At 47.6% G+C, this 22381-nt stretch overlaps 2 protein-coding genes and 1 long non-coding RNA gene across 3 annotated transcripts; 2 read left to right on the plus strand and 1 right to left on the minus strand.

Annotated features, from left to right (window-relative positions):
* Nucleotides 1-4430: 4430 nt before the first annotated feature.
* On the minus strand, nt 4431-8083 carry LOC307061086. Its single transcript, XR_013811170.1, has 4 exons — nt 8017-8083; nt 5852-5928; nt 5200-5443; nt 4431-4475 (listed from the first exon to the last, which is right to left on the minus strand). It is a non-coding gene; the product is annotated as an uncharacterized lncRNA (long non-coding RNA).
* Nucleotides 8084-8164: 81 nt separating this feature from the next.
* On the plus strand, nt 8165-9806 carry LOC307061584 (putative ATP-dependent RNA helicase DDX28; the record flags this gene model as incomplete). The annotated part of the gene is given in 3 exon segments (XM_079716757.1): nt 8165-8422; nt 8428-9402; nt 9405-9806. Coding segments are annotated over 3 exon segments (1635 nt in total).
* Nucleotides 9807-12694: 2888 nt separating this feature from the next.
* On the plus strand, nt 12695-14151 carry LOC307061123 (DPEP2 neighbor protein-like; the record flags this gene model as incomplete). Its single annotated transcript, XM_079716110.1, has 2 exons — nt 12695-12761; nt 13889-14151. The coding sequence occupies 2 exons, from the start codon at nt 12695-12697 to the stop codon at nt 14149-14151; spliced, it is 330 nt and encodes a 109-aa protein (XP_079572236.1).
* Between the last annotated feature and the right edge of the window lie 8230 nt (nt 14152-22381).

The following is a 22381-nucleotide window of genomic DNA, read 5'->3' on the forward strand; positions in this document are numbered from 1 at the left end:
GTTTAAAGCTGCTGTTGTGTGAAACGGCCACTAGGAGGCAGCATTTCTCCATTCCCCAATCTGGGTAGTAGGGCAGCAGAGCCTTTCTGGAAGTCGTGTTCCTAGGTTGTAAATTAGAATGGAATGTGCCAGGAGAAACCCCCATAATTTATGTCTCATTACTTCTTGTTGGTTGTCTTAATTTTTGTAATCGGTGTAATGATTAGAATATTGTTTGTCCTAGGTGTACACAATCTGGTTCATTTGTACATTTTATATGTCTATTCATATACAGATCCTCTTCCCATGCAAAATATTACACAGTGTTCTGTAGACCTTCCTTGCTATATGGTCGGTCTTTTTGACACAGGTATATAATATGTATTGGTATACATAACACTGATCTTCATTTATCCATTCCCCCCACCTTTCCTTTTAGATAAGTATATTTTTTTCCTACATTTGTTATTGTCTTTCTCTGTGGAAATATGTATATTTGGGTCAGCTATTAGATAACACCTATAAGTAATATCATAGGATATAGGTCTTTTGCTTTGCAAATTACCTCATGTTCCATGATTATCTCTAAGCTCATTTGTGGTGCCTCAAAGAGCAGTGTTTCATTCTTTTAAATGGGGAACGATCCATTGTGTACATGGACCTCTACTTCATTATCCATTCACCTGTTGATGGACATTTTGGTTGCTTCACCATCTTGGCTATTGTGAATAAGGCCGCAGTGCAGCTGTTACAGCCTGTGTCTTCCCGATTCTGGACTTCTCAGGTGAGAGGCCTGGACTTCTCAGGTGGGCCTGCTGCGTCGAATGGTACCTCAATTTTTACTTTGCTAACGCAGCTCCTTTCTGTTCTCATTATTGGCTGTTACCACTTTACATCTCACCAGCAGCTAGAGGGTACACAGTTCTCTAAAACTCCTTCAGTGTTTACTGTTTGTAGACTTTTTGCTGATCGTCAGTGGACAGGTGTGAGTTGTAAACTTTTTGTAGATTAGAGTTGCGTGAATCTAATAATTCCTGAGGTTGAGCTTTTATTCATTTTCCTTTTTTTTTTAAAAGAGAGTGAGTCAAACTTACGTCTTCATAATATATTCTTGAAACATTTGCCTGTTCTGAAATTTTTTGTCCATTCCCTTCCGCAGCACAATTTTTTAAGGGCAGGTGACCTTTACAGCGCTGAGTCCTTGTGAATGTTAAGTGACCATTAGCTGTGGGCTTAAAGCCACGCTTGTGGGAAACGTCCACAAGCCGGCAGCATTTGTACATTTCCCACTCCGTTTTTGGGCAGTACAGCCTTCCAGGAAATCGTGTTAGTAGGCTGCAGATTAGAGTAGAATGTGCCAGGGAAAACCCCCAAGAGCTTATATCTCCTTTCTTCTTGATTGTTTTTAAATTCAGTTTTTATTAATTATCAGAGCAAATTCGATAAAAAATATTTCGTTTCTCCTAGGTGTACAAAATCTGGTTCATTATATCAATGTATCTGTCTACTCATCTTTGGAGCCCTTCCTGTGTAGGTTATTACAGAGTGTTGAGTAGACCTTTCTTGGTATTCCATAGGTATTTTGTGATTAAATATTTCATATGTATTAGTACATGTCTCTTAACCCCCATATCCTAATTCATCCATTCCTTACAACTTTCCATCAGGTTAAACATACTTTTATTTTCTTAATCCATGCTTTTCCTTCTCTTGGAAATAAGTTCGTGGGTATCAATTTTTAGCTAACACCTATAAGTGATGTTATAGGATGTCTGTCTTTCCATTTTTTTTCATACTTCAAGTTGGGTGATGATCTTTATTAGGTCCTTCTATGGTGGTGCACACGGCACACTTTTATTCTATTCCATGGCTAATATTCCATTATGTACATGGACCACTTCTTCCTTGTACATTTTTCTGTTGATGGACATTTTGGGTTCTTCCAAGTCTTGGCGATGGTAAACATTCCTGCAGTGCAGGATTGCCAGCCGGTATCATTTTCATTCTGGTCTGCTCAGGTGGTAGGCGCATGAAAGGACCTACCAGATCACATGGCAGCTCAATTTTTACCTTTAAACGCACCGCCACTCGCTTCTCCCTACTGTCTCTTACCAGTTTATCTACCCGCAGCGGCTAGAGGGTACATAGTTCTCTAAAACCTTTTCAGCATTTATACCTTTGTACACTATTCTCCTGGTGATCATTCTGATGGCTGTGTGGTAAATGTTTCTGTAGATTGGATTTGCAATCTTTATTAATTGCTGACGTTGAGCATTCCCATTCCTTTTTTAAAGAAAAAAAAAAAGCAAGAAAACACAAAATGTGCTTAAAATATGCCTCTTGATTCTGTTTTTGAAATGTTGACGTCTTTTGAATTTTATGGTCGATTTACGACCCCAGGATTTTTTTCTTTGATGGTAGGTGTCTATTACAGGCCTGCAATTATTTTGAATATTAAGTGACCACTAGCGCTGGGTTCAAAGCTGCTGCTGTGTGAAACGGCCAGAAGACAGAAGCATTTCTCCATACCAAATCTGGTTACTAGGGCAAGACAGCCATAATGGAAGTTGTGCTGTAGGTTGTAAATTAGAACGGAAAGTACCAGGAAAATCCCCTTAAGATTACGTCTCATTCCATCCTGTTCGTTTTTTAATTTAATTATTATTTTTGATCACAGCCAATTTGATTACAATGTTTTCTTTGTTCTAGGTGTGCAAGATGGGGATGTTTTGCACATATACATATATCTAGTCTTCTTCAGATCCTTTTCCCATGTAGGTTATGACACAATGTTGAGTAGTCTTCTCTTGGTATGCCATAGGTCTTTGGTGATTATATATTTCACATGCGTTTGTATATCTCTGTTAACCTCAATAATGTAATGTATCCAATCCTCAACACCTTTCCTTATGGTGGACCCTAAGTTGGTTTAATGAATCTGTAATTGCCTTTCTCTGTGGAAATATCTTCATTGGTATCAACTTTTAGCTCACACCTATAAGTGATATGATAGGATATGTGTCTTTTGCTTTCTCACTTACCACAACTCGGGTGATTACTTCTAGACTCATCGATGGTGCTGCAAGTGGCATTGTTTCATTTTTTCCCCAGCTAATATTCCATCTCTACATGTAGCAGTTCTTCTTTGTCCACCCATCTGTTGCCGGACTTTTTGGTTACTTCCATATCTTGGCTATTGTAATACTGTGCAGTGCACATTTGCCTTCCTGTGCCTTTCCAATTCTGTCTTCTTTGGTTATAGGTCCAGGAATGGGCCTGCTGGTTTATATTGTAGCTCAATGTTTACCTTTTAAAGGCATCTCCATTCTGTTCTCATTAGTGGCTCTTTCCAGGGTACATCCCACTGAAAGTTGAGGGTATGCATTTCTCCACAACACCTTCAGCATTTATTTATTTGTTTGTTTATTTTTGTTTGTTTTGCGGTACGCGGGCCTCTCACTGTTGTGGCCTCTCCCGTTGCGGAGCACAGGCACCCGCGGCATGTGGGATCTTCCCAAAACGGAGTACAAACCCACGTCCCCTGCATCGCAGGTGGACTCTCAACCACTGCGCCACCAGGGAAGCCCCAGCATTTATTGATTATGGGTTTCGTGCTGAAGGTTATTCTGAGGGGTGTGAACTGATACCTCTTTGTGGTTGAATTTCCGTGTGTCTCATAATCCCTTGGCATTAAGCTTTAAGGCATGTCCTTCTTATTTTTCAAACTGTGATTACAGCTTAGCTCTTCAAAGTGTTTTCTTAAAGTATGTGTCACATTTTGAAATTTTTTGGCCATTACCTCCCTCAAGACATTTTGAGGGCAGGTTTCATTTACAGCCCTGCAGTACTTGTTCACATGAAGTGACCATTAGCACAGGCTTTAAAGCTGCTTTTGCAGGTAACATAACATTGCAGGTAACATTTTAAAGTTCCCCACGCTGGTACTAGGGAAACAGACCTTCCTGCCAGTGGTGTTCCTCGGTTATAAATTAGAGAGGAATGTGCCCAGATAAACCCCCAAATGCTTACGTCTCCTTATGTTTGTTTTTAAATTTAATTTATACTTTTTATTGGAGTAATATTCCATTGTGTACATGAACCACGGCTTCTTGGTGCACTCCTCTGTTGATGGACATTTTCGTTGCTTCCAAGTGTTGGCTATGGTAAGTATTGCTGGAGTGCAGAATTGCCAGTCTGTGAGGTTTTGATTCTCATTTTCTCAGGTGACAGGTCCAGCAGTGGGTATGACTGATTGCCTGGTAGCACAATGTTTCCCTTTTCAAAGCACCTCCATTGTGTTTTCATTAGTGGCCCTTACCACGTCCCCCTTAGAACGGAGGGTACGCACTTCTCCACAATCGCTTCAGCATTTATTGCTTGCAGCATTTTTGCTAATGGCCATTCTGACTGCTGTGAGCTGATAGGTTTTTGTAATTTGGGTTTGCATGTCTTTACAAATACCTAAAATTCAGCATTTTTCCAAGCCGTTTTTGTTTCTGTTTTTAAAAAAAAGGAGAAAAAAGTGTGCATACGATATACCTCTTGAAATTGTCTTCCTGGAAGGTTGCCCTCTTTTGAATTTCTTATTCGGTTTTAGACCCCAGGAATTTTTTGGTGGACAGGTGCCATTACAGAACTGCACATTTGGTGAATAGTTAGTGACCATTAGCAGTGGGTTTAAAGCTGCTGTTGTGTGAAACGGTCACAAGGAGGCAGCATTTCTCCATTCCCCAATCTGGGTACTAGGGCAGGAGAGCCTTTCTGGAAGTCGTGTTCCTAAGTTGTAAATTAGAATGGAATGTGCCAGGAGAAACCCCCATACGTTTATGTCTCATTACTTCTTGTTGGTTGTCTTAATTTTTGTAATCGGTGTAATGATTAGAATATTGTTTGCCCTAGCTGTAAACAATCTGGCTCATTTGTACATTATATATGTCTATTCATATACAGATCCTCTTACCATGCAAAATATTACACAGTGTTCTGTAGACCTCCCTTGCTATATGGTCGGTCTTTGTGACACATATATATAATATGTGTTGGTATATGTAACACTGATCTTAATTTATCCATTCCTCCCACCTTTCCTTTTAGATAAGTATAGTTTTTTCCTACATCTGTGAGTGTCTTTCTCTGTGGAAATATTTTCCTGTGGGTCAGTTATTAGATAACGCCTATAAGTAATATCATAGGATATAGGTCTTTTGATTTCCAACTTACCTCATGTTCCATGATTATCTCTAGGCTCATCAGTGGTGCCTCAAAGTGCAGTAATTCATTGTTCTCCATGGTGAATATTCCATTGTGTACATGGACCTCTTCTTCTTTATCCATTCACCTGTTGATGGACATTTTGGTTGCTTCACCATCTTGGCTATTGTGAATAAGGCCGTAGGTGCAACTGATACAGCCTGTGTCTTCCCGATTCTGGACTTCTCAGGTGAGAGGGCTAGCGGTGGGCCTGCTGCATCGAATGGAAAACGTAGGGAGTAACCAGGCAAAGTCAGTTACCATGGCAGCCCTGGAAAAACATTACCAAGTGACACTAACACTCCCAGGAGCCTACATTTGTTTCCACAATAAGTAAACCTTTCTCATTTCTAAACTACTATACTGTGAAATATGCATCTCAGTCACAACTAGAGGTTACTCAGTGTCTGCTGTGAGTGGGAGGAAAACAGAGGGGCCTTACACAGTACCTAAAGCAATGACAAGAAGAAACTAGGGTCCACGGGCAGAGACAGGCTCAGTCAGGCTCCTATCACTATGACATTCTGAGGAGATCACGTTGTAAGAGCTCGAGCACGAGAAAGCAGCCACTAACCAGCTACCCTGTCTCAAATATTTGGAGAAAGTCAATGCAAATACATACCTATGTATTATTCTTTTCTGATCATTCTTTCAGTGTAGCCCTTCTGGCTTTGTGCAAAGCGATTCTTTGTTTTGTACCTGAAAAATGAGTGGCACATGTAAATGGATGAAACATGTCAGAGCAGACATCCAACGAGCACTTCAGCTATCGAACGAGGAGCTCCGAGTTCTGGGAAAGAATCATAAAAGTAGTGTAGAGGGCCTCCCTGGTGGCGCAGTGGTTGAGAGTCCGCCTGCCGATGCAGGGGATACGGGTTCGTGCCCCGGTCTGGGAGGATCCCATATGCCGCGGAGCGGCTGGGCCCGTGAGCCATGGCTGCTGAGCCTGCGCATCCGGAGCCTGTGCTCCGCAACGGGAGAGGCCACAACAGTGAGAGGCCCGCATACCACAAAAAAAAAAAAAAAAAAGTAGTGTAGAATCACAATATCTTAGAGCATCCTTTATATCAACTCCCCTCTATCATATCACCAATCAGTGGTCATCAGCCTATACATGAATTTTGCAGTGACAGAAAACCCAGCACTCTCTAGACAGATCTAGGCACTTCCAGTTGCTACAGCAGTCTATATCAAATTCAGAATCTGTCTCCCTGTCACGCATCAGTCCCAGTCTGCCTTCTGCAATGGTACACCCCATGGCACACCTCATCTCTTTTCCATCTGGCACATTTCCCAAACACATGAGGACAATTTTGTTCTGCCTAAAGCTCTCTTCTCCCACGCCACCCTCCTAAATCACTCCTTCCTGTGTTTATGACTTTGAGGAGCCCCCAAGGTTTTCTCATCCCAAGGCCATGACAAGCAATGGCATCAGTGTGCCTGCTACAGATTCTGGGAAAGGGGCAGGGCCACACGAGGGTCTGGCAAGTGTGACTGACAACCTGAGGTGAGAGTACACGTGAGAACCTCAGCCTCTCTTCAGTCCTCAGCCTCTATCCAAGGTTTCTCCATAGCACACTATTGACATTTTGGGCCAGATAATTCTTTTGGGGTGGTGGGGAGGGCTGTCCTATGCCTTGTACAGTATGTAGTAGCATCCTGGCCACTACCCACTAGATGTCTGCAGCACCGCCCCCCCACACCCCGGATGTGACAAAGAAAAATGTCTCCAGCCATTGTCAAACGTTCTGGAGGACGGGTGAGGGCAAAATCACCCTCACTCAAGAGCCACTGCTCTATCCAATGACTCTGTTCACCCATGAGGACTCAAAACCCTCTCCTCTGCTGGCTTAGCATTCAACTCTCCAGAACGTCTATCGTGTATCAAAATGCTATTTGAAATTTGATAGTATTTATCTCTATAACGGTATCTGATGAAAGTAAAACACTTTCACCAGATGTTAAGAACCTCCCAGGTGATTAATCCACGTTTACCTTATCTCCTACCCAAGACACTGGAAATTAGAAATGATCGGACACCCATTTTCGGGAATCGTTCAGGAAGACCTGTTGTCTAAGGCTTTTTGGCAACCTGAACAACTGAATTAAAGTAAAATATTCTGCCTGACCGTGGCTTTGTGAGACAAGACAGAAACCTGTAGCAGGACCCTCCTCTCTGCTATTTACGGAATTGAGGTATCTGACTGGAAAGCCGTTGGAGGTGAACTACCCAAGAAAGCAGTGGGTTCAGGATAAGAATTTGGAAAGGGTGACAAGGGAGGGGAGAATGAACCTCAGCTGAAAAGAAAGGGGAAAAGTACCAAGAGATGAGTTCTCTTGACTGAAGAGAAGATACGCTGAAAGCCATCAGCTTGCCCTCGGGGCCCTCAGCTCTCTGGGGAGCTCTAAGGGAAGGGTGAGCCTGGACCTACGACTCCGGACTCCTGGTCTCGGCCCCCAGGCCTGACCATTCACTCAGACTCTCAATAAATACTTGTATTCAAAGACCTTACACGGGGACCACATCTGGGAAAACATCGCCGCACCCTCATCATAAGTCACAGGGGGAGACCCGAACTGGCCAAGCCATGACAGGAGCTGTGAGGGCGACAAAAGAGCACGGCAGGGATCGGACATCGGGTCGCCAGAAGCCCTCCGCCCTCCTGGTTCGTAATGCCAGGGCCCCATCGCCGCGTATCGCCGGACCCCGGTCCTGCCTCCGTCGCGCACCCTTCCCCAAGGTTAGCCAGGGTCTGGAGTCACCATCCCCGGTTCGGACCTACAGACCTCGCCGCTGCTGAGCTCTACAGATCCCGCTCCTTCCACACAGTTCGCCGATTCCGCGGGCCTTACTGAGCCGCGCCAGCCACCGTCCGTGAGGCCTTGGCGCGCCTGTGACGTCACTGTCGTGCGCCTCTCCCGCAACAAGGGGTGTATGGCTCTCGCACGGCGGCTGCGGTTGTTGTCGCTCGCGGCTCGGTTGCTTCTGGCGTCTCGCCGGGACCTGACGGTCCGCGGTCCCAACGAGCCGGTGCCCGTGGTGCGCATCCCGCGGGCTCTACAGCGGCGTCAGGAAGAGCGGCATAGCGGCCAGCGTAGCCCCCCGCGGCCGATGCTGGCGCGTCCTGGGCTGCCGCTGATGTCAGCGCGGCGACCCGAGTTGAACCAGCCGGCTCACCTCACGCTGGGCTCTTGGAACCCGCTCCACTCTCTTTGCGCGGCTGGAGGAATCGGCGCACCCACGCGGACCATTTCTCCATCGAGTGCACGCAACATGAGGCTCCAGCGCCTCGGAACCTTTCGCCCAAGGGCAGCTGCACTGAAGTGTGTCTGGAGCTCCCCGTTCTGAGCGCACTACAAGAGGCTGCTCCCGAAGTTGTTCAGCCCACAAACGTGCAGTCGAGTACCATTCCCCTACTTCGCGGCCGCCACATTCTCTGCGCCGCAGAAACCGGCAGTGGCAAAACTCTCAGCTACATGCTACCTCTCCTTCAGCGGCTGTTGGGCCAGCCAAGCCTGGACCCCTGTCGTATCCCTGCTCCTCGAGGCCTGGTTCTTGTGCCTTCTCGAGAATTAGCCGAACTGGTGCGTGCCGTGGCCCAGGCCTTGGGCAGCTCCTTGGACCTCCAGGTGCGGGAGTTAGGGGGAGGCCATGGCATGAGGAGGATCAGGCTGCAACTGTCGAAACAACCTCCAGCAGATATTCTGGTGGCCACTCCGGGGGCTCTGTGGAAGGCCCTGAAAACTCAACTGATCAGCCTGGAGCAGCTCTCCTTCTTGGTGTTGGATGATGCAGACATGCTGTTGGATGAAATCTTCCTGGAACTGGTGGATTACATCTTGGAGGGGAGCCATATAGCAGAAGGCCCAGCTGACTTAAAAGACCCCTTCAATCCCAAAGCTCAGTTAGTGCTGGTGGGTGCCACATTTCCCGAAGGTGTAGGCCAGCTGCTGAGTAAAGTTGCCAGCTTAGACTCTCTAACCCCCGTTACCAGTGACAAGCTCCACTGCATCATGCCTCATGTCAGACAGACATTCATGAGGCCGAAGGGAACAGAGAAGGTGACTGGGTTGGTACAGATCCTTAGGCAGCATGACAGAGCATATAGGACTGGCGCCGCAGGAACTGTTCTGGTGTTCTGTAATTGCTACAACACTGTGAACTGGCTGGGGTATATATTCTGGATGACCACAAAATCCAACACTTAAGACTGCAGGGACAAATGCCAGCCTCAATGAGAGCAGGCATCTTCCAGTCCTTCCAGAAGGGCTCCGGAGACATTCTTCTCTGCACAGACATCGCCTCTCAGGGCCTGGACAGCACCCAAGTGGAGCTAGTCATCAATTATGATTTCCCTCTCACCCTGCAAGACTACATCCACAGAGCAGGGAGGGTGGGCCGGGTGGGGATCGAGGTGCCAGGCACTGTCATCAGCTTTGTGACCCATCCCTGGGACATGAGCCTGGCTCAGAAGATTGAACTGGCAGCTCGCCAGAGGAGAAGCCTTCCAGGACTGGGGTCCTCAGTGAGAGAGCCTTTGCACCAGCAAACCTTATTGCAGCAGGCTTATATATGATGCCATAACAGGGACCTTTCCCTCCGTGCTGGATGGGTGAGCACACTTGTCAGTAGGGTGCTCTGGGCTGCCTAGTCACCTTCTGAAGACCCGGGCTGCTGTCTGGCTTCAAAAGGTAAGTTGCTGGCCAACACTTGAGGGTGAACTACTGAGCCTGGTTCTCTGTAGTCTTTCATGTGAAGAATAATGTCGATCTTGGCTCTGTATTATGTTATGGTTTCTAACAATAAGCCATGTTTCTATGGGTGCCCCTTAATAACAGTGTCCACTGGGGCAGAATTCAGTAGACCCTGAGAAGATTCACACTCCAAACTACCACACTTAGGACGAAGGCTCTTTCAATTGATGTTTTAGTTTAAATTTTGTTTCCTGCCCCCAAACATCCATTAAGCCTCCAGGAGAAGGAAAAGGGGATGTGACTAGCAATAAAGAGAAATTTTCTTCACAACAATGGCCATGGCAAGCTTAGGCACTTTTGGTGAAATCTCTCTGGGAAGTACTGGCAGAGGAATAAAAGGCAAACTGACACAGAAATATTGCTTGGTGTGCATTTCCAGGCTCTGCCTTCTTTCTCATCTCTTGGTGGCAGGTGGAGGAAGAGAAGAAAAGGTTAAACTTTTTTATAAACCAGCAGAATAAGCTTATAACATCCTCTCACTATCTCTGCATAAGTTCTAGTCTCTGCAGCATTATATAAGCTTTGCCCAAAGTAATGAACTGTTGAAAGTCAAATGTAATACTTCACCAAACAACTTAAAAATGCTTGCACACTGGAAAGGGTTAAGTTGCAGAGAACACAAATGGACCCAGAGCAACCTTTGCCGAAAGAGAATATTGTGCTAAATGTACAGTCATAGCTCTTTTCCATATGAAGAAACAGTCAGAAGGATAAAAGAACTTGGTCAAAATCACACAAGTCGGTAGGAAAGAATCTGGTTTGTCTGTCCTCAGGGTTGTGTTCTTTAACCACCAGGCTAGCTTTTCTCAAATCTGATTCATGCATAGAATAACTATACACCTCTGCTTGCCTTGAATATTCCCTGTTTATACATATGCCTGCTGCAGTTTTTAATACTGCCCACTTTGACTCCCAAAAGCAACCGAGAATACACAATAATTTGGTCTCTCTATCCATGGACCGCTGTGGTGGGACTGCCCAGGAAGCTTATGAAAAGTGCAGCTTCCTGAGCCCTACTCCAGATCTAGATAAGTTTTCTGAGGGTTGGCTCAAGAATCCAGGTGCAAGGCCTTTTAAGTGGTTTGGGGGACCCCCAGGTGATTCGCTCGCTCTCTTAAGTTCATAAACCGTTTATTCTGCCTCCCCCGGATGCCCAGCCAGGTCCTGTTCAGGTAGGAGTCCCCACACCACATCAGAGGGATGCTCCCAGCCAGGTAATCTCCGGAGCCTTGGAGATTCTGAATGGTCTCATGCTGGCCCACCTGCCGTGACAAACCTCCGCCAGAGCAAGCATTCCCCTTCACATTTACCTTCTACCACTCCCAAAGGCAGTCTGCTCCAATGAGGCCTGACTTCGTCTGTCCTAACGGGCACCCACTGATTCAAGCAGTTTAGGGATAGAAGGTGCTGTGGTTCTCAACCAGGGTGGCCCAACCTCTAAAAGGGTAGTCCAAGCAGTCTCTACCTCCTGGGCACATCCCCTCTGCAACAGCCCCAGTAAACGAAGGTCCCATCTTTGCTTTTTCAAGGTCGGCAACAGGGAGTCCCCTCCAAAAGAAGGTTCTCTCTCATTGCCACACTATCAAAAGCTGCCCCAAGTGTGGTTCCTTCCTGTGGGCCTGATCAGGCTAAGGGCAGAGTTGTCTCTTTCCTTCTCTGAGTCGGACCAAGTTGTCTTACTAACCCCTCTTCACAGTGTTGACCATGATTTTCACGGGGGCTGCTGCTGAGCCTTTCTCTCATCCTTTCATGGTGGAGAGAGAGAGGATTGTAATGATTTTTACTTCTAGGGGAGAGGGGAGTGGAATGATTACGTTGTCATTTTGTATTGTGTCCTTTTGTCATGAATTTGTTTTGAATTTCATATTAAAATGGGCCCACCATTCCCACTTTGTGAGGTCATTCAGCACCCTCATTTTGCACCTTTAACATCTCTCTCAGTATCACTTGGAAATGTTTGAAACGGCATGAGCTCGTCCTCACATTCCTATCAGCTGTAAATCCGGAGCCCCGACATGAACGTAACCATTGAGCAGAACCCCTCTCCACTAGCTGTGTAACACTGGGTAGGCTCCTTAACATCTTGGTTTTTCTAAGCCCTCAGGTGTAAAAATGTGAGGGTTCTATGAATTTATATTTGGGGCAGGACAAGGTCGAGAAGAGTGTGTCTTTGCTTATATTCTTCCAAACTGGAATGTCTTCCCTCTCTTCCCCATGGGTCCAAATCTCACTTGTCCTTCAGGCCCACTGCCAAGGAGCCTTCCCTGATTGCCCAGTCCACACAAGTCTCTGCCTCTTAGGGTCAGTGCCATACAACCTAGCTGTCTCTTAACGTTAATCTTGCCTCTCAAGCCAATTTCAGAATGTGGGTCTCTCTTGCCCTCCTGGGGCCCCTGGGGCTGTACCAGCCCACCTGCACGCCCCACGTGGGGTGTCTACTAGACTAGGGCATGGGCGGGGAGGCCCAGGTGTGAGGGGCCAGGCAGAGTACCTCTGCCTCCACCCTGCTCTCCTCCACAAAACTGCCCCTCCTCCTGAAGCCTGACCCGCAAGCCACAGGGTCCTTATTATGACGTCACTGGGTAGTGATGACCTCACAGGCTTTCTCACAGTTTCCATGGCAGCGCAACTATGGAAATGTGCTGCCCTCAGAGAAACTTCCGTACCAGTTCTCCACCAGATACCAACCTCTTTGGTTGTCTGAGAGAGAATGTCTGACCGGATCGTCTATATTTACTCAAACCTGTGCTCTGTTCCCTGGCTGGGCAGTGCAGCAGGTACACCGAGACCGGGCATCTGTAGAAGAGGCATGGTGTACACACAGCCTCACCTGGCTGCCACATGTTCCTGTGGGGCTTGCCCACTACGTAAACCTCAGCACTTTCCCAGCTGTAAGTAATACCAGTGACCTGGGACACCTTCAGGGTCCCACAGTGCTCACTGCTGAGGACAAGTGAAAGGTCATCCCTAAACTAGTGTTCAGGAAGCTTCTGATCTTTATAAATGTTGCCTTCCACTTTGGGCTACAGGATGCTTCCATTCAGACCCTTTCCTGATTGGCCTCTTAGCAAAAGGCAAGTGCATTTTTGTTGGCAGATGGTAAACGGAGCAGTTTGAGGAAGAGGGCCACTCTTGAACCGCACCTTCAAACCCAGGCACCTCTGTGCTGTCATGTACACATCTATATCGGTCCCCTCAGACACATCCCATACTGAGCTGCTGAGTACTAGGGGAGAGGGTGGTGCCATATTCATGGGAATACCGGAAGAACCAAGGGGGGTGATGAAGTGCTAGTGAGACTGGAGGGCTGAGCAGATGGTGTCCCAGGAGGCTGGGTGGATGTAAGCCTACACTTGGTACCCAGAACCCGGTTCTGAGTCTCCTGATCACTCTGCCTCAGTATTTGGCCTTGTTCTAATCTAGATAAAAGTATCAGAGGGCTAGAGTTCAGTGTGGTTGTAACAGGCAGTATAAATGGGGCCCAAGAGGGGTTGCCAAAGTGGGAGGGGTCCTTAACCTATTTATATTAGATTATCTTTTTCCAAAACTTGAAAGATGTTTCCATTAAAGCCTCAGAAGTGACACACTGCAAGAAATGTTTTCTCTGTTGTGGAAGGGAGAGATGGAGAGGATCATGATTGCAATTTCTTTCGGGTTCTACTGTTTTCCCTGGCAACGGTGAAGAGACTACCTCACCTGATGCAGCCGTAGGCTCTAGGAATTGCTTTTGCAGCCAGTGTCCCTTCTCTAGGGACTCATAGAGGTGATGGGCCAAGTCTGTGTTTTGGATGTCAAGTAGATTAAAGGTCTTCAGCCAGAAACTGGGAGAGACATGAGAGAGGGAAATTCTGGCAGGAGACTGTGTACAGCAGAAGTGACTGATCAGTTCTGCTTTTCTTTGCAGCAGCTGTGGCTCCCATTTCTCCTCCTACACCTGGTCACTACCATGTCCTCAACCGAGGGTGTGGAGAAACGCAGTTGGGCCGGCATGGGGAGACATACTGCCTGGCTGGTGGCCACCGGGCCTACAGGGATGCTCCTTTGGCCACGCCAGCAAAGGCGGAAGCCGAGAAGCCAGTCCCCAGATGTGCTCCCGAGAGAAAGCACGCTCCAGAAGAGTCGGACGAAGATCTCAGTTGCTCCAGACCCAAAATCCGGCGATTGTAGCATGGTGCCAGGAGGTGGGCTCCACAGAATCTTGCTGGCTGAACCATTCTGAAGACAGGGCAATGGTTTAACTGCCTAAGACAGCGAATGCCTCTTCCTGCAGTGACCCCTCCCGCCCGCCCCACTGCCCACTACCACAGATTAGAACCTGCGTCGTTCTGTCCGAGCCTTCCTCAGCCAGGAGCCTCCCTGCACACTCAATGGCCATAAGCCAGGAGCCTCAGAAAGTGAGGTTTGAAATGAGAGTCTGCCCTGAACATCCCAGGGCGGAAGCTGGCCTGGAAGAAAACCTGGCATTCCTCTGCTCAATCCTCACGGGCCCCTTTGTGAGCTGAAGAAAGTGAAGTCTGCACTCTGCGAGCCGAGGAGGATGCAGGAGCAGAGACAGGGTGCAGAGAAGCCTTAGCAGTCTACCACATGGGCTCCTGCCCTGAGCCATTGTCAGCGGCCTCCACCACAAACCAGTGGGGAGCTGGGCTTTTTGAAACTGAAAGCAGCAATCTGTGGCTTCCCAAAGAGCCTCCTGCCTGGGGTCTCAGGAGGCAGGATAGAGAGGCCCAGGAAGCCCTGCTCCCTGAAGCAAGAACAGGATGGAGAGTCAAGCAGCACGCACCCTGTCCCGAGGTTCACATGCTCCTTTATTGCCAGGCCTTTCCGTCCCCAGTGGCGTCCCTTACTGCTCAATGAAATGCTTTTCTGTAACAGATTTCTAGGGTCGCCAGTGCGCAGACTTAGGTCACTACCCCTGTGCTAGGCACTCCTGCCACCTGGGAAAGATTCCAAAGGTGGAACAGCTCCAGGGGGTGCCAGGGATCAGAGCAAAAACTTGAGAGGCTGGAGATGCAGGAGTTTGGGCACAGTCCCTAAATCATCTCAGTGGTTGAGCTGCTGTGAGAAGGCACATCCCCAGTGTGCGTGTGTGTGTGTGTGTGTGTGTGTGTGTGTGTGTGTGTGTGTGTGTGTTGGGGGGAGGGGGTCCCTAGAGGAGGCAGCTAGCGGGAGGGCCTGAGGCTGGAAATGGGGAATGGCGTGCGGCCTCTGAGCAAGCACAGGCACTTAGCCCTTGAGGTTTCTGGGAAAGCTAGAGCCACAAGGGCCACGAGATAAGGCAAGTGTAGCAGCAGAACCCAGGTGCCAGGTCTTTCTTCAGAACCTACAGTTCTCCACGAGGCCGGGCCTTCCACGCTGAGGTAGGAGGGATCCTGGCCAGAAGGTCAGCCAGCAGCTCTGGGACGAAGGTTGCTGCGGCGGGGTCTCTTCTGCCATGGAAGCGACTTCATTTCCTTCCACACAAATAGCCTGCTGACTGGGTTCCTGCTCTGCTGAGTAAAAGGGTCGTTGACTCTCCCCAGAAGGTTGTTCAGTTCACATCCCAAAAGTCCCTCTATTCAGGCCCTGGGGAGGTGTAGCAGCTCCTGAGGGCGCTCTCCTGAGGCTGGCTGACAGAAGTGGGGGAGGTTCCTGATAGTTCCCAGGTGCTGGTTCAAGTCCCCAGAGAATGGTCATGCAGGTTGGGGAGTCAAGTAGGAGGAGAGAGAAGGTTGGGGGCAGAGGGCCCCCTCCTGAATCCAGAGCTCACAAGGTTACCCCCCCATTTCCAGAAACTATCTCTTCCCCCACACCAGCCCCCATGGCCCAGTACCGGGAAACCGGGAGCCCAGAGCACTTGTGGCCACAGAGACCCTCGCACGCAGCCCTCGGGGTGGGCGGGGCCGGCTGCAGGCAGATGGGGACGAGGTGTGCTCCCGGGAGGCCACGGGCTGCAGGTGGCCCTCTGAGAGAAGCACCCCAGCTTGGACAGGAAGGTTAGAGGCGGGGGAGAGCAACCTAGGGCGCCCCTTCGGAGCAGTGGGTGTGGGAAGAGGGGCGGGGGCGGAGGGAACCCGCGATGGGAGGCGAGTGGGCTCTCAGCAGAGGCCAGCTTAGCCCGCGGGAGCTGCCTCTGAGCAGGGGGCGGGAGGGCAGTGCCGCCCTGTGGCTGCCGGGCTTCCCGGATCGCGGCTCTCCGCACACGGGTCGCAGGGTCCTGTGACTCTGTATCCCCTCCCTCACCCCGCCCCCCTCGCGAGGCCGCGCCGCTGGGTGGCCTGTGTCGACGGGCAGAACCCCATCGCCCGCCCCTCTCAGACCCGCCTCTGCCCGCCTGCCTTGCCCTGCGCAGCTTGCGGCCCAGGGGCCTTGAAGGTCCCCGTGCACGCAGCCAGCGGCCTCTGCTGTGCCTGCTGCTCCTGCTGGGTCTGCTGATGTGATCGGTAATCCTTGTGCAGACCACGCTGGGCACCTCCAGCACCCCAAGTCCGCGGGAGCACACGCGGGCCCTGATGCGGGACTTCCCGCTTGTGGAAGGGTGGCTGCAGTGTGTGCGGGCTGCTGGGGGCCGGTGGGGGCCTAGCCTGGCCCTGGGCAGGGGAGGAGGTCCGGAGCATGTAGCGCTAGTGGGGAGGCTCCCTCACACCACCCCTGGATGTCCTCTCCATCATCTATGGATGCCCTTCCCCTTCTCTGTCATCCCCTCCCAGGCCTCAGCTGCTCCTAGTATAGTCTGTGTGACAGTGTGAGGTGGGGGACACCCAGGCTGGCCCAGGCCAGGCAATGTGTCCTGCCCGATCCCAAGACCTAAGGAGCCCACCCATTTGCCTTGACCTCCCTCCAGTCACAACAACATGCCCCTGGTCCTGAGACAGTTTTACCACAATAGGCTATAGCATGTTAATCTGCACAATTTCAGCCATGGCTAGACCAGCTTGGACAGGCTGAAAGATGGTCTCATGGGTGGCCAGGTACCAAAGGGACACACAAGGTGCCACCATGGCTGCTGGGGAATGTGGGGCAGTTTGGGGGCCACAGAGACCACAGGTTAGTCACATTGGAACGAAGTTACCATAGTGACCTAGAAAGTGCCATGCCATGGATGCTGGGGGCTACAGGGGTCACAGTGAGCCCACCTGACGGGCTTCCAAGTACCACAGAAAAAGCAACGCATTACATGTGACTTCTGGGCACAGTAAGTGCTGTGCCAGCTGAGGAGGCTATGAGAAGCCCAAGGAGTTCCAAAGCCCAAACTAAGCCCTGTCATTCCCTCAGTTCTGGTCAGCCTACGTCCCATGCCAGACCCACGAACGGGATGCTGTGCGCCTCACCCTGGAACAAATTGACCTCATCCGCCTCATGTGTGCCTCCTATTCTGAGCTGGAGCTTGTGACCTCAGTTAAAGGTAGACGGGGGACTTCCCTGGTAGTCTAGAGGTTAAGACTCCACGCTTCCACTGCAGGGGGGGTCGGGTTTGATCCCCGGTGGGGGAACTAAGAGCCCTCATGCTGCGTGGCACGGCCAAAAACAAAGGTAAACAGACTGGTGGTAGTGGGTGTTAGGGACTTCAGTAAGCTACCCCTGCCTCTGAAAATGATCATCTGACCTACGTGCCCCCAGCTCTCAACAATACCCGGAAGTTGGCTTGCCTTACTGGTGTGGAGGGCGGCCACTCACTGGACAGTAGCCTCTCCATCTTGCGTACCTTCTATGCGCTGGGTGTGCGCTACGTGACACTCACCCACACCTGCTACATGCCCTGGTGAGCACCTGAATATATTCAGGAAAAAACGCATTCGCCCTTTTTGCCCAACCAAACAAGCGGGCAATGCAAATCAACACTGCAAAGAAGTCTCACTAGGCATTGGTCAAAAGGGCCATGCTGAAAAAGTGTAAAAACCAGAAATGCAGGGCAAGTCAAGGAGAAAAGGGAGCATTTTTACGCTGATGGGCGTGATATAAATTGCCAACGGCCACTCTCGAAAATTCTATGGTGTTTCCTAAAACATTTAAAAAAACAGAGCTACAGAGCACAGGGCACTTCCACTCATGGGCTTATATCTTGAGAAACCCAAAAATCGACAGGACACAGGCACCCCAAATTTTAGGGCTGCTGTGTTCACAAAATCCTTAAGTATCTCATGAAAGAGAAAAATGGATAAACAAGTTGTACTACTTATGTACAATGGAATATCACTCAGCCATGAAATCAATGTCCTAAGGCTAGTAGCAGCATAATGAGTGGATTTAGGTACGATGATTCTAAGAGAAATACATCACACAGATAAAGAAACTTACCATAAGATATGTTATAGACGGAATGTAAAAATCGCTACATGAACTAAATTACAAAACAGAACAGAGTCACACATTTAGAAAACACACTTATGGCTGCTTAAGGGGAAAGGTGAGGTGGGGTGATGCATAAAACAATAGTTTGAAATTAGCACAGATACTGTTCCATCAACCAAATATGTAATAGAAAAGACCTACTCATTGCTCAGTGAACTGGACTCAACACACCTTATTCACCACAGAAGAATATATCCGCATAGTAAGAATCTTAAAAAGTACTTATTGATATTTCTCGGTAAGCGAATATAGTGGGTGTAAAGGGGCACAAACACAGCATTGAAAATCAGCTAAATCCCATTATAAATACAAATTACAAAAAAAAGCAAAGATAGTGAAAGAGAGAAATTCTTACAAAATTCGTTCAGTGGCTGTGATGCAACCTGGATTGACCACATCTAGACCCACAGCTGGAAGAGACATAAGGCTGGACACTCTTGGGGGCGACCGGATTGGTGAGGTTGCGTGAGCAAATGCAGACCCTTTAAAGTAATACTGAGTGCTACCCATTCCATGGGTCAGAAATCTCCAGGTTCAAGGGAATCTTCCTACAGCTAAAACATGCATGGGAAACCCAGAGGATGGTACACCATATGATCGGGAAACGTTTCTAAAACGCACCTCATTTTTCATCACGTGGTGCTCGGGTTCGCCATTCCAGCTGCTTTACCAACAATCTCCCCACTTGGAGAATCAGCACCTTTAACCTCCTGTTTCGTACAGTTTGCAATTTGTCCAGAGGTTGAACGGGTAGAGGGGGAACCAATGAGAGATCAGCTCTAGGTGTTTGGACAGACACATGTCACTCTAATTTCCAATCAGGAAGAAAAATTAACCAAAGGCTCTGCCTGCCCCCCGGAACCAGAATAGGGCCTGAAGCAATCCTGTGGTTTGGAGGCCAGCTCCCAAAAAGGCGAGTTGAAAAATGGATCTCAGAGGCACTAAAATTCACAAACCTGCAGGATAATAAATGATAACTTTCGTACCTTATTGAGGTAAGGCAACGAAGAGGATTTGAAAACAAGGCAGGGGCTTCCCTGGTGGCGCAGTGGTTGAGAGTCCGCCTGCCGATGCAGGGGACGCGGGTTCGTGCCCCGGTCTGGGAAGATCCCACATGCCGTGGATCGGCTGGGCCCGTGAGCCATGGCCGCTGAGCCTGCGCGTTCGGAGCCTGTTCTCCGCAACGGGAGAGGCCACAGCAGTGAGAGGCCCACATACCACAAAAAAAAAAAAAAAAAAACTAAAAGCTGATTCTTTGAGAAGATAAACAAAAGTGATAAAACCATTAGCCAGAGTCATCAAGAAAGAAAGGGAGAAGACTCAAATCAATAAAATTACAAATGAAAAAGGAGAAGTAACAACTGACACTGCAGAAATACAAAGGATTATGAGAGGTTACTGCAAGCAACTATATGCCAGTAAAATGGACAACCTGGAAGAAATGGACAAATTCTTAGAAAAGCACAAACTTCCAAGACTGAACCAGGAAGAAATAGAAACTATAAACAAACCAATCCGAAGCACTGAAGTTGAGACTTTCATTACAATCTTCCAACAAACAAAAGCCCAGGACCAGATGGCTTCAAAGGCAAATTCTATCAAATATTTAGAGAAGAGTTAACACCTAACCTTCTCAAACTCTTCCAAAATACAGCAGAGGGAGGAACACTCCCAAACTTATTCTATGAGACCACCATCTCCCTGATACCAAAACCAGACAAAGATGTCACAAATAATGAAAACTGCAGGCCAATATTACTGATGAATATACATGCAAAAATTCTCAGCAAAATACTAGCAAAAAGAATCCAACAGCACATTAAAAGGATCATACACCATAATCAAGCTGGGTTTATCCCAGTGATGCAAGGATTCTTCAATACATGCAAATCAATGTGATACACCATATTAAAAAACCTGAAGGATAAAAACCATATGATCATCTCAATACATGCAGAAAATGCTTTCGACAATATTAAACAGCCATTTATGATAAACCTCTAGAAAGTAGGCATAGAGGGAACTTTCCTCAACATAGTAAAGGCCATATATGACAAACCCACAGTCATCATTGTTCTCAATGGTGAAAAAGTGAAACCATTTCCACTAAGATCAGGAACAAGACAACGTTGCCCATTCTCACCACTATTATTCAACACACTTTTGGAATTTTTACCTACAACAATCAGATAAGAAAAAGAAATAAAAGGAATCCAACTCGGAAAAGAAGAAGTTAAGCTGTCACTGTTTGCCACTAGATGACATGATACTATATATAGAGAATCCTAAAGGTGCTACCAGAAACCTACTAGAGTTAATCAATGAAGTTTGTAAGGCTGCAGGATACAAAATTAATGTACAGATATCCCTTTCATTCCCATACACTAAAGATGAAAAGTCTGAAAGAGAAATTAAGGAAACACTCCCATTTACCCATGCAACAAAAGGAATAAAATACCTAGGAATAAACCTACCGAAGGAGACAAAAGACTTTTACTCAGAAAACTATAAGACACTGATGAAATAAATCAAAGATGACACAAACAGGTGGAGAGATATACCATGTTCTTGGATTGGAAGAATCAACACTGTGAAATGACTATACTACACAAAGCAATCTACAGATTCAATGCAATCCCTATCAAAATACCAATGGCATTTTTCAGAAAACTACAACAAAATATTTCCCAATTTGTATGGAAACACAAAAGACCCCGAACAGCCAAAGCAATCTTGAGAAGAAAAACAGAGCTGGAGTAATCAGAATCCCTGACTTCAGACTATACTACAAAGCTACAGTAATCAACACAGTATGGTACTGGCACAAAAACAGAAATATATATCAATGGAACAGGAGAGAAAGCCCAGAGATAAACCCAGACACATATGGTCTTATTTTTGATAAAGGAGGCAAGAATATAGAATGGAGAAATCACGGCCTCTTCAATAAGTGGTGCTGGGAAAACTGGACAGCTACAGGTAAAATAATTAAATTAAAAGACTCCCGGGCTTCCCTGGTGGTGCAGTGGTTGAGAGTCCGCCTACCGATGCAGGGGACACGGGTTCGTGCCCCGGTCCGGGAGGATCCCACATGCCGTGGAGCGGCTGGGCCCGTGAGCCATGGCCGCTGAGCCTGCGTGTCCGGAGCCTGTGCTCCGCAACGGGAGAGGCCACAACAGTGAGAGGCCCGCGTACCGCAAAAAAAAAAAAAAAAAAAAAAAGACTCCCTAACACCATACACAAAAATAAACTCAAAATGGATACAAGACTTAATGTAAAGCCAGACACTATAAAATTCTTAGAGGAAAACATAGGCAGAACACTCTATGACATCAATCACAGCAAGATCCTTTTTGACCCACCTCCTAGAGAAATGGAAATAAAAATAAAAATAAAAACATGGGACCTAATGAGACTTAAAAGCTTTTGCACAGCAAAGGAAAACGTAAACAAGATGAAAAGACAACCCCCAGAATGGGAGAAAATATTTGCCAATGAAGCAACTGACAAAGGATTAATCTCCAAACTTTACAAGCACCCCCTGCAGCTCAATATCAAAGAAACAAACAAGCCAATCCATAAATGGGCAGAAGACCTATTAGACATTTCTCCAAAGAAGATATACAGATTGCCAGGAAACAATGAAAGAATGCTCAACATCAATGATCATTAGAGAATTGCAAATCAAAATTACAATGAGGTATCATCCCACACAGGTAAGAATGGCCATCATTCAAAAAATCTACAAACAATAAATGCTGCAGAGGTGTGGAGAAAAGGGAACCCTCTTGCACCGTTGGTGGGAATGTAAATTGATACACAGACACTATGGAGAACAGTATGGAGGTTCCTTAAAAAACTAAAAATAGAACTACCATATGACACAGCAATCCCACTACTGGGCATATACCTGGAGAAAACCATAATTCAAAAAGAATCATGTTCCACAATGTTCATTGCAACTCTATTTGCAATAGCCAGGACATGGAAGCAACCTAAGTGTCAACTGATGAATGGATAAAAAAGATTTTGCACATCTTCAATATAAAATGGAATATTATCAGCCATA

The sequence above is a fragment of the Hyperoodon ampullatus genome, assembly GCF_949752795.1.
Source record: "Hyperoodon ampullatus genome assembly, chromosome: 12".
Taxonomy (NCBI): domain Eukaryota; kingdom Metazoa; phylum Chordata; class Mammalia; order Artiodactyla; family Ziphiidae; genus Hyperoodon; species Hyperoodon ampullatus.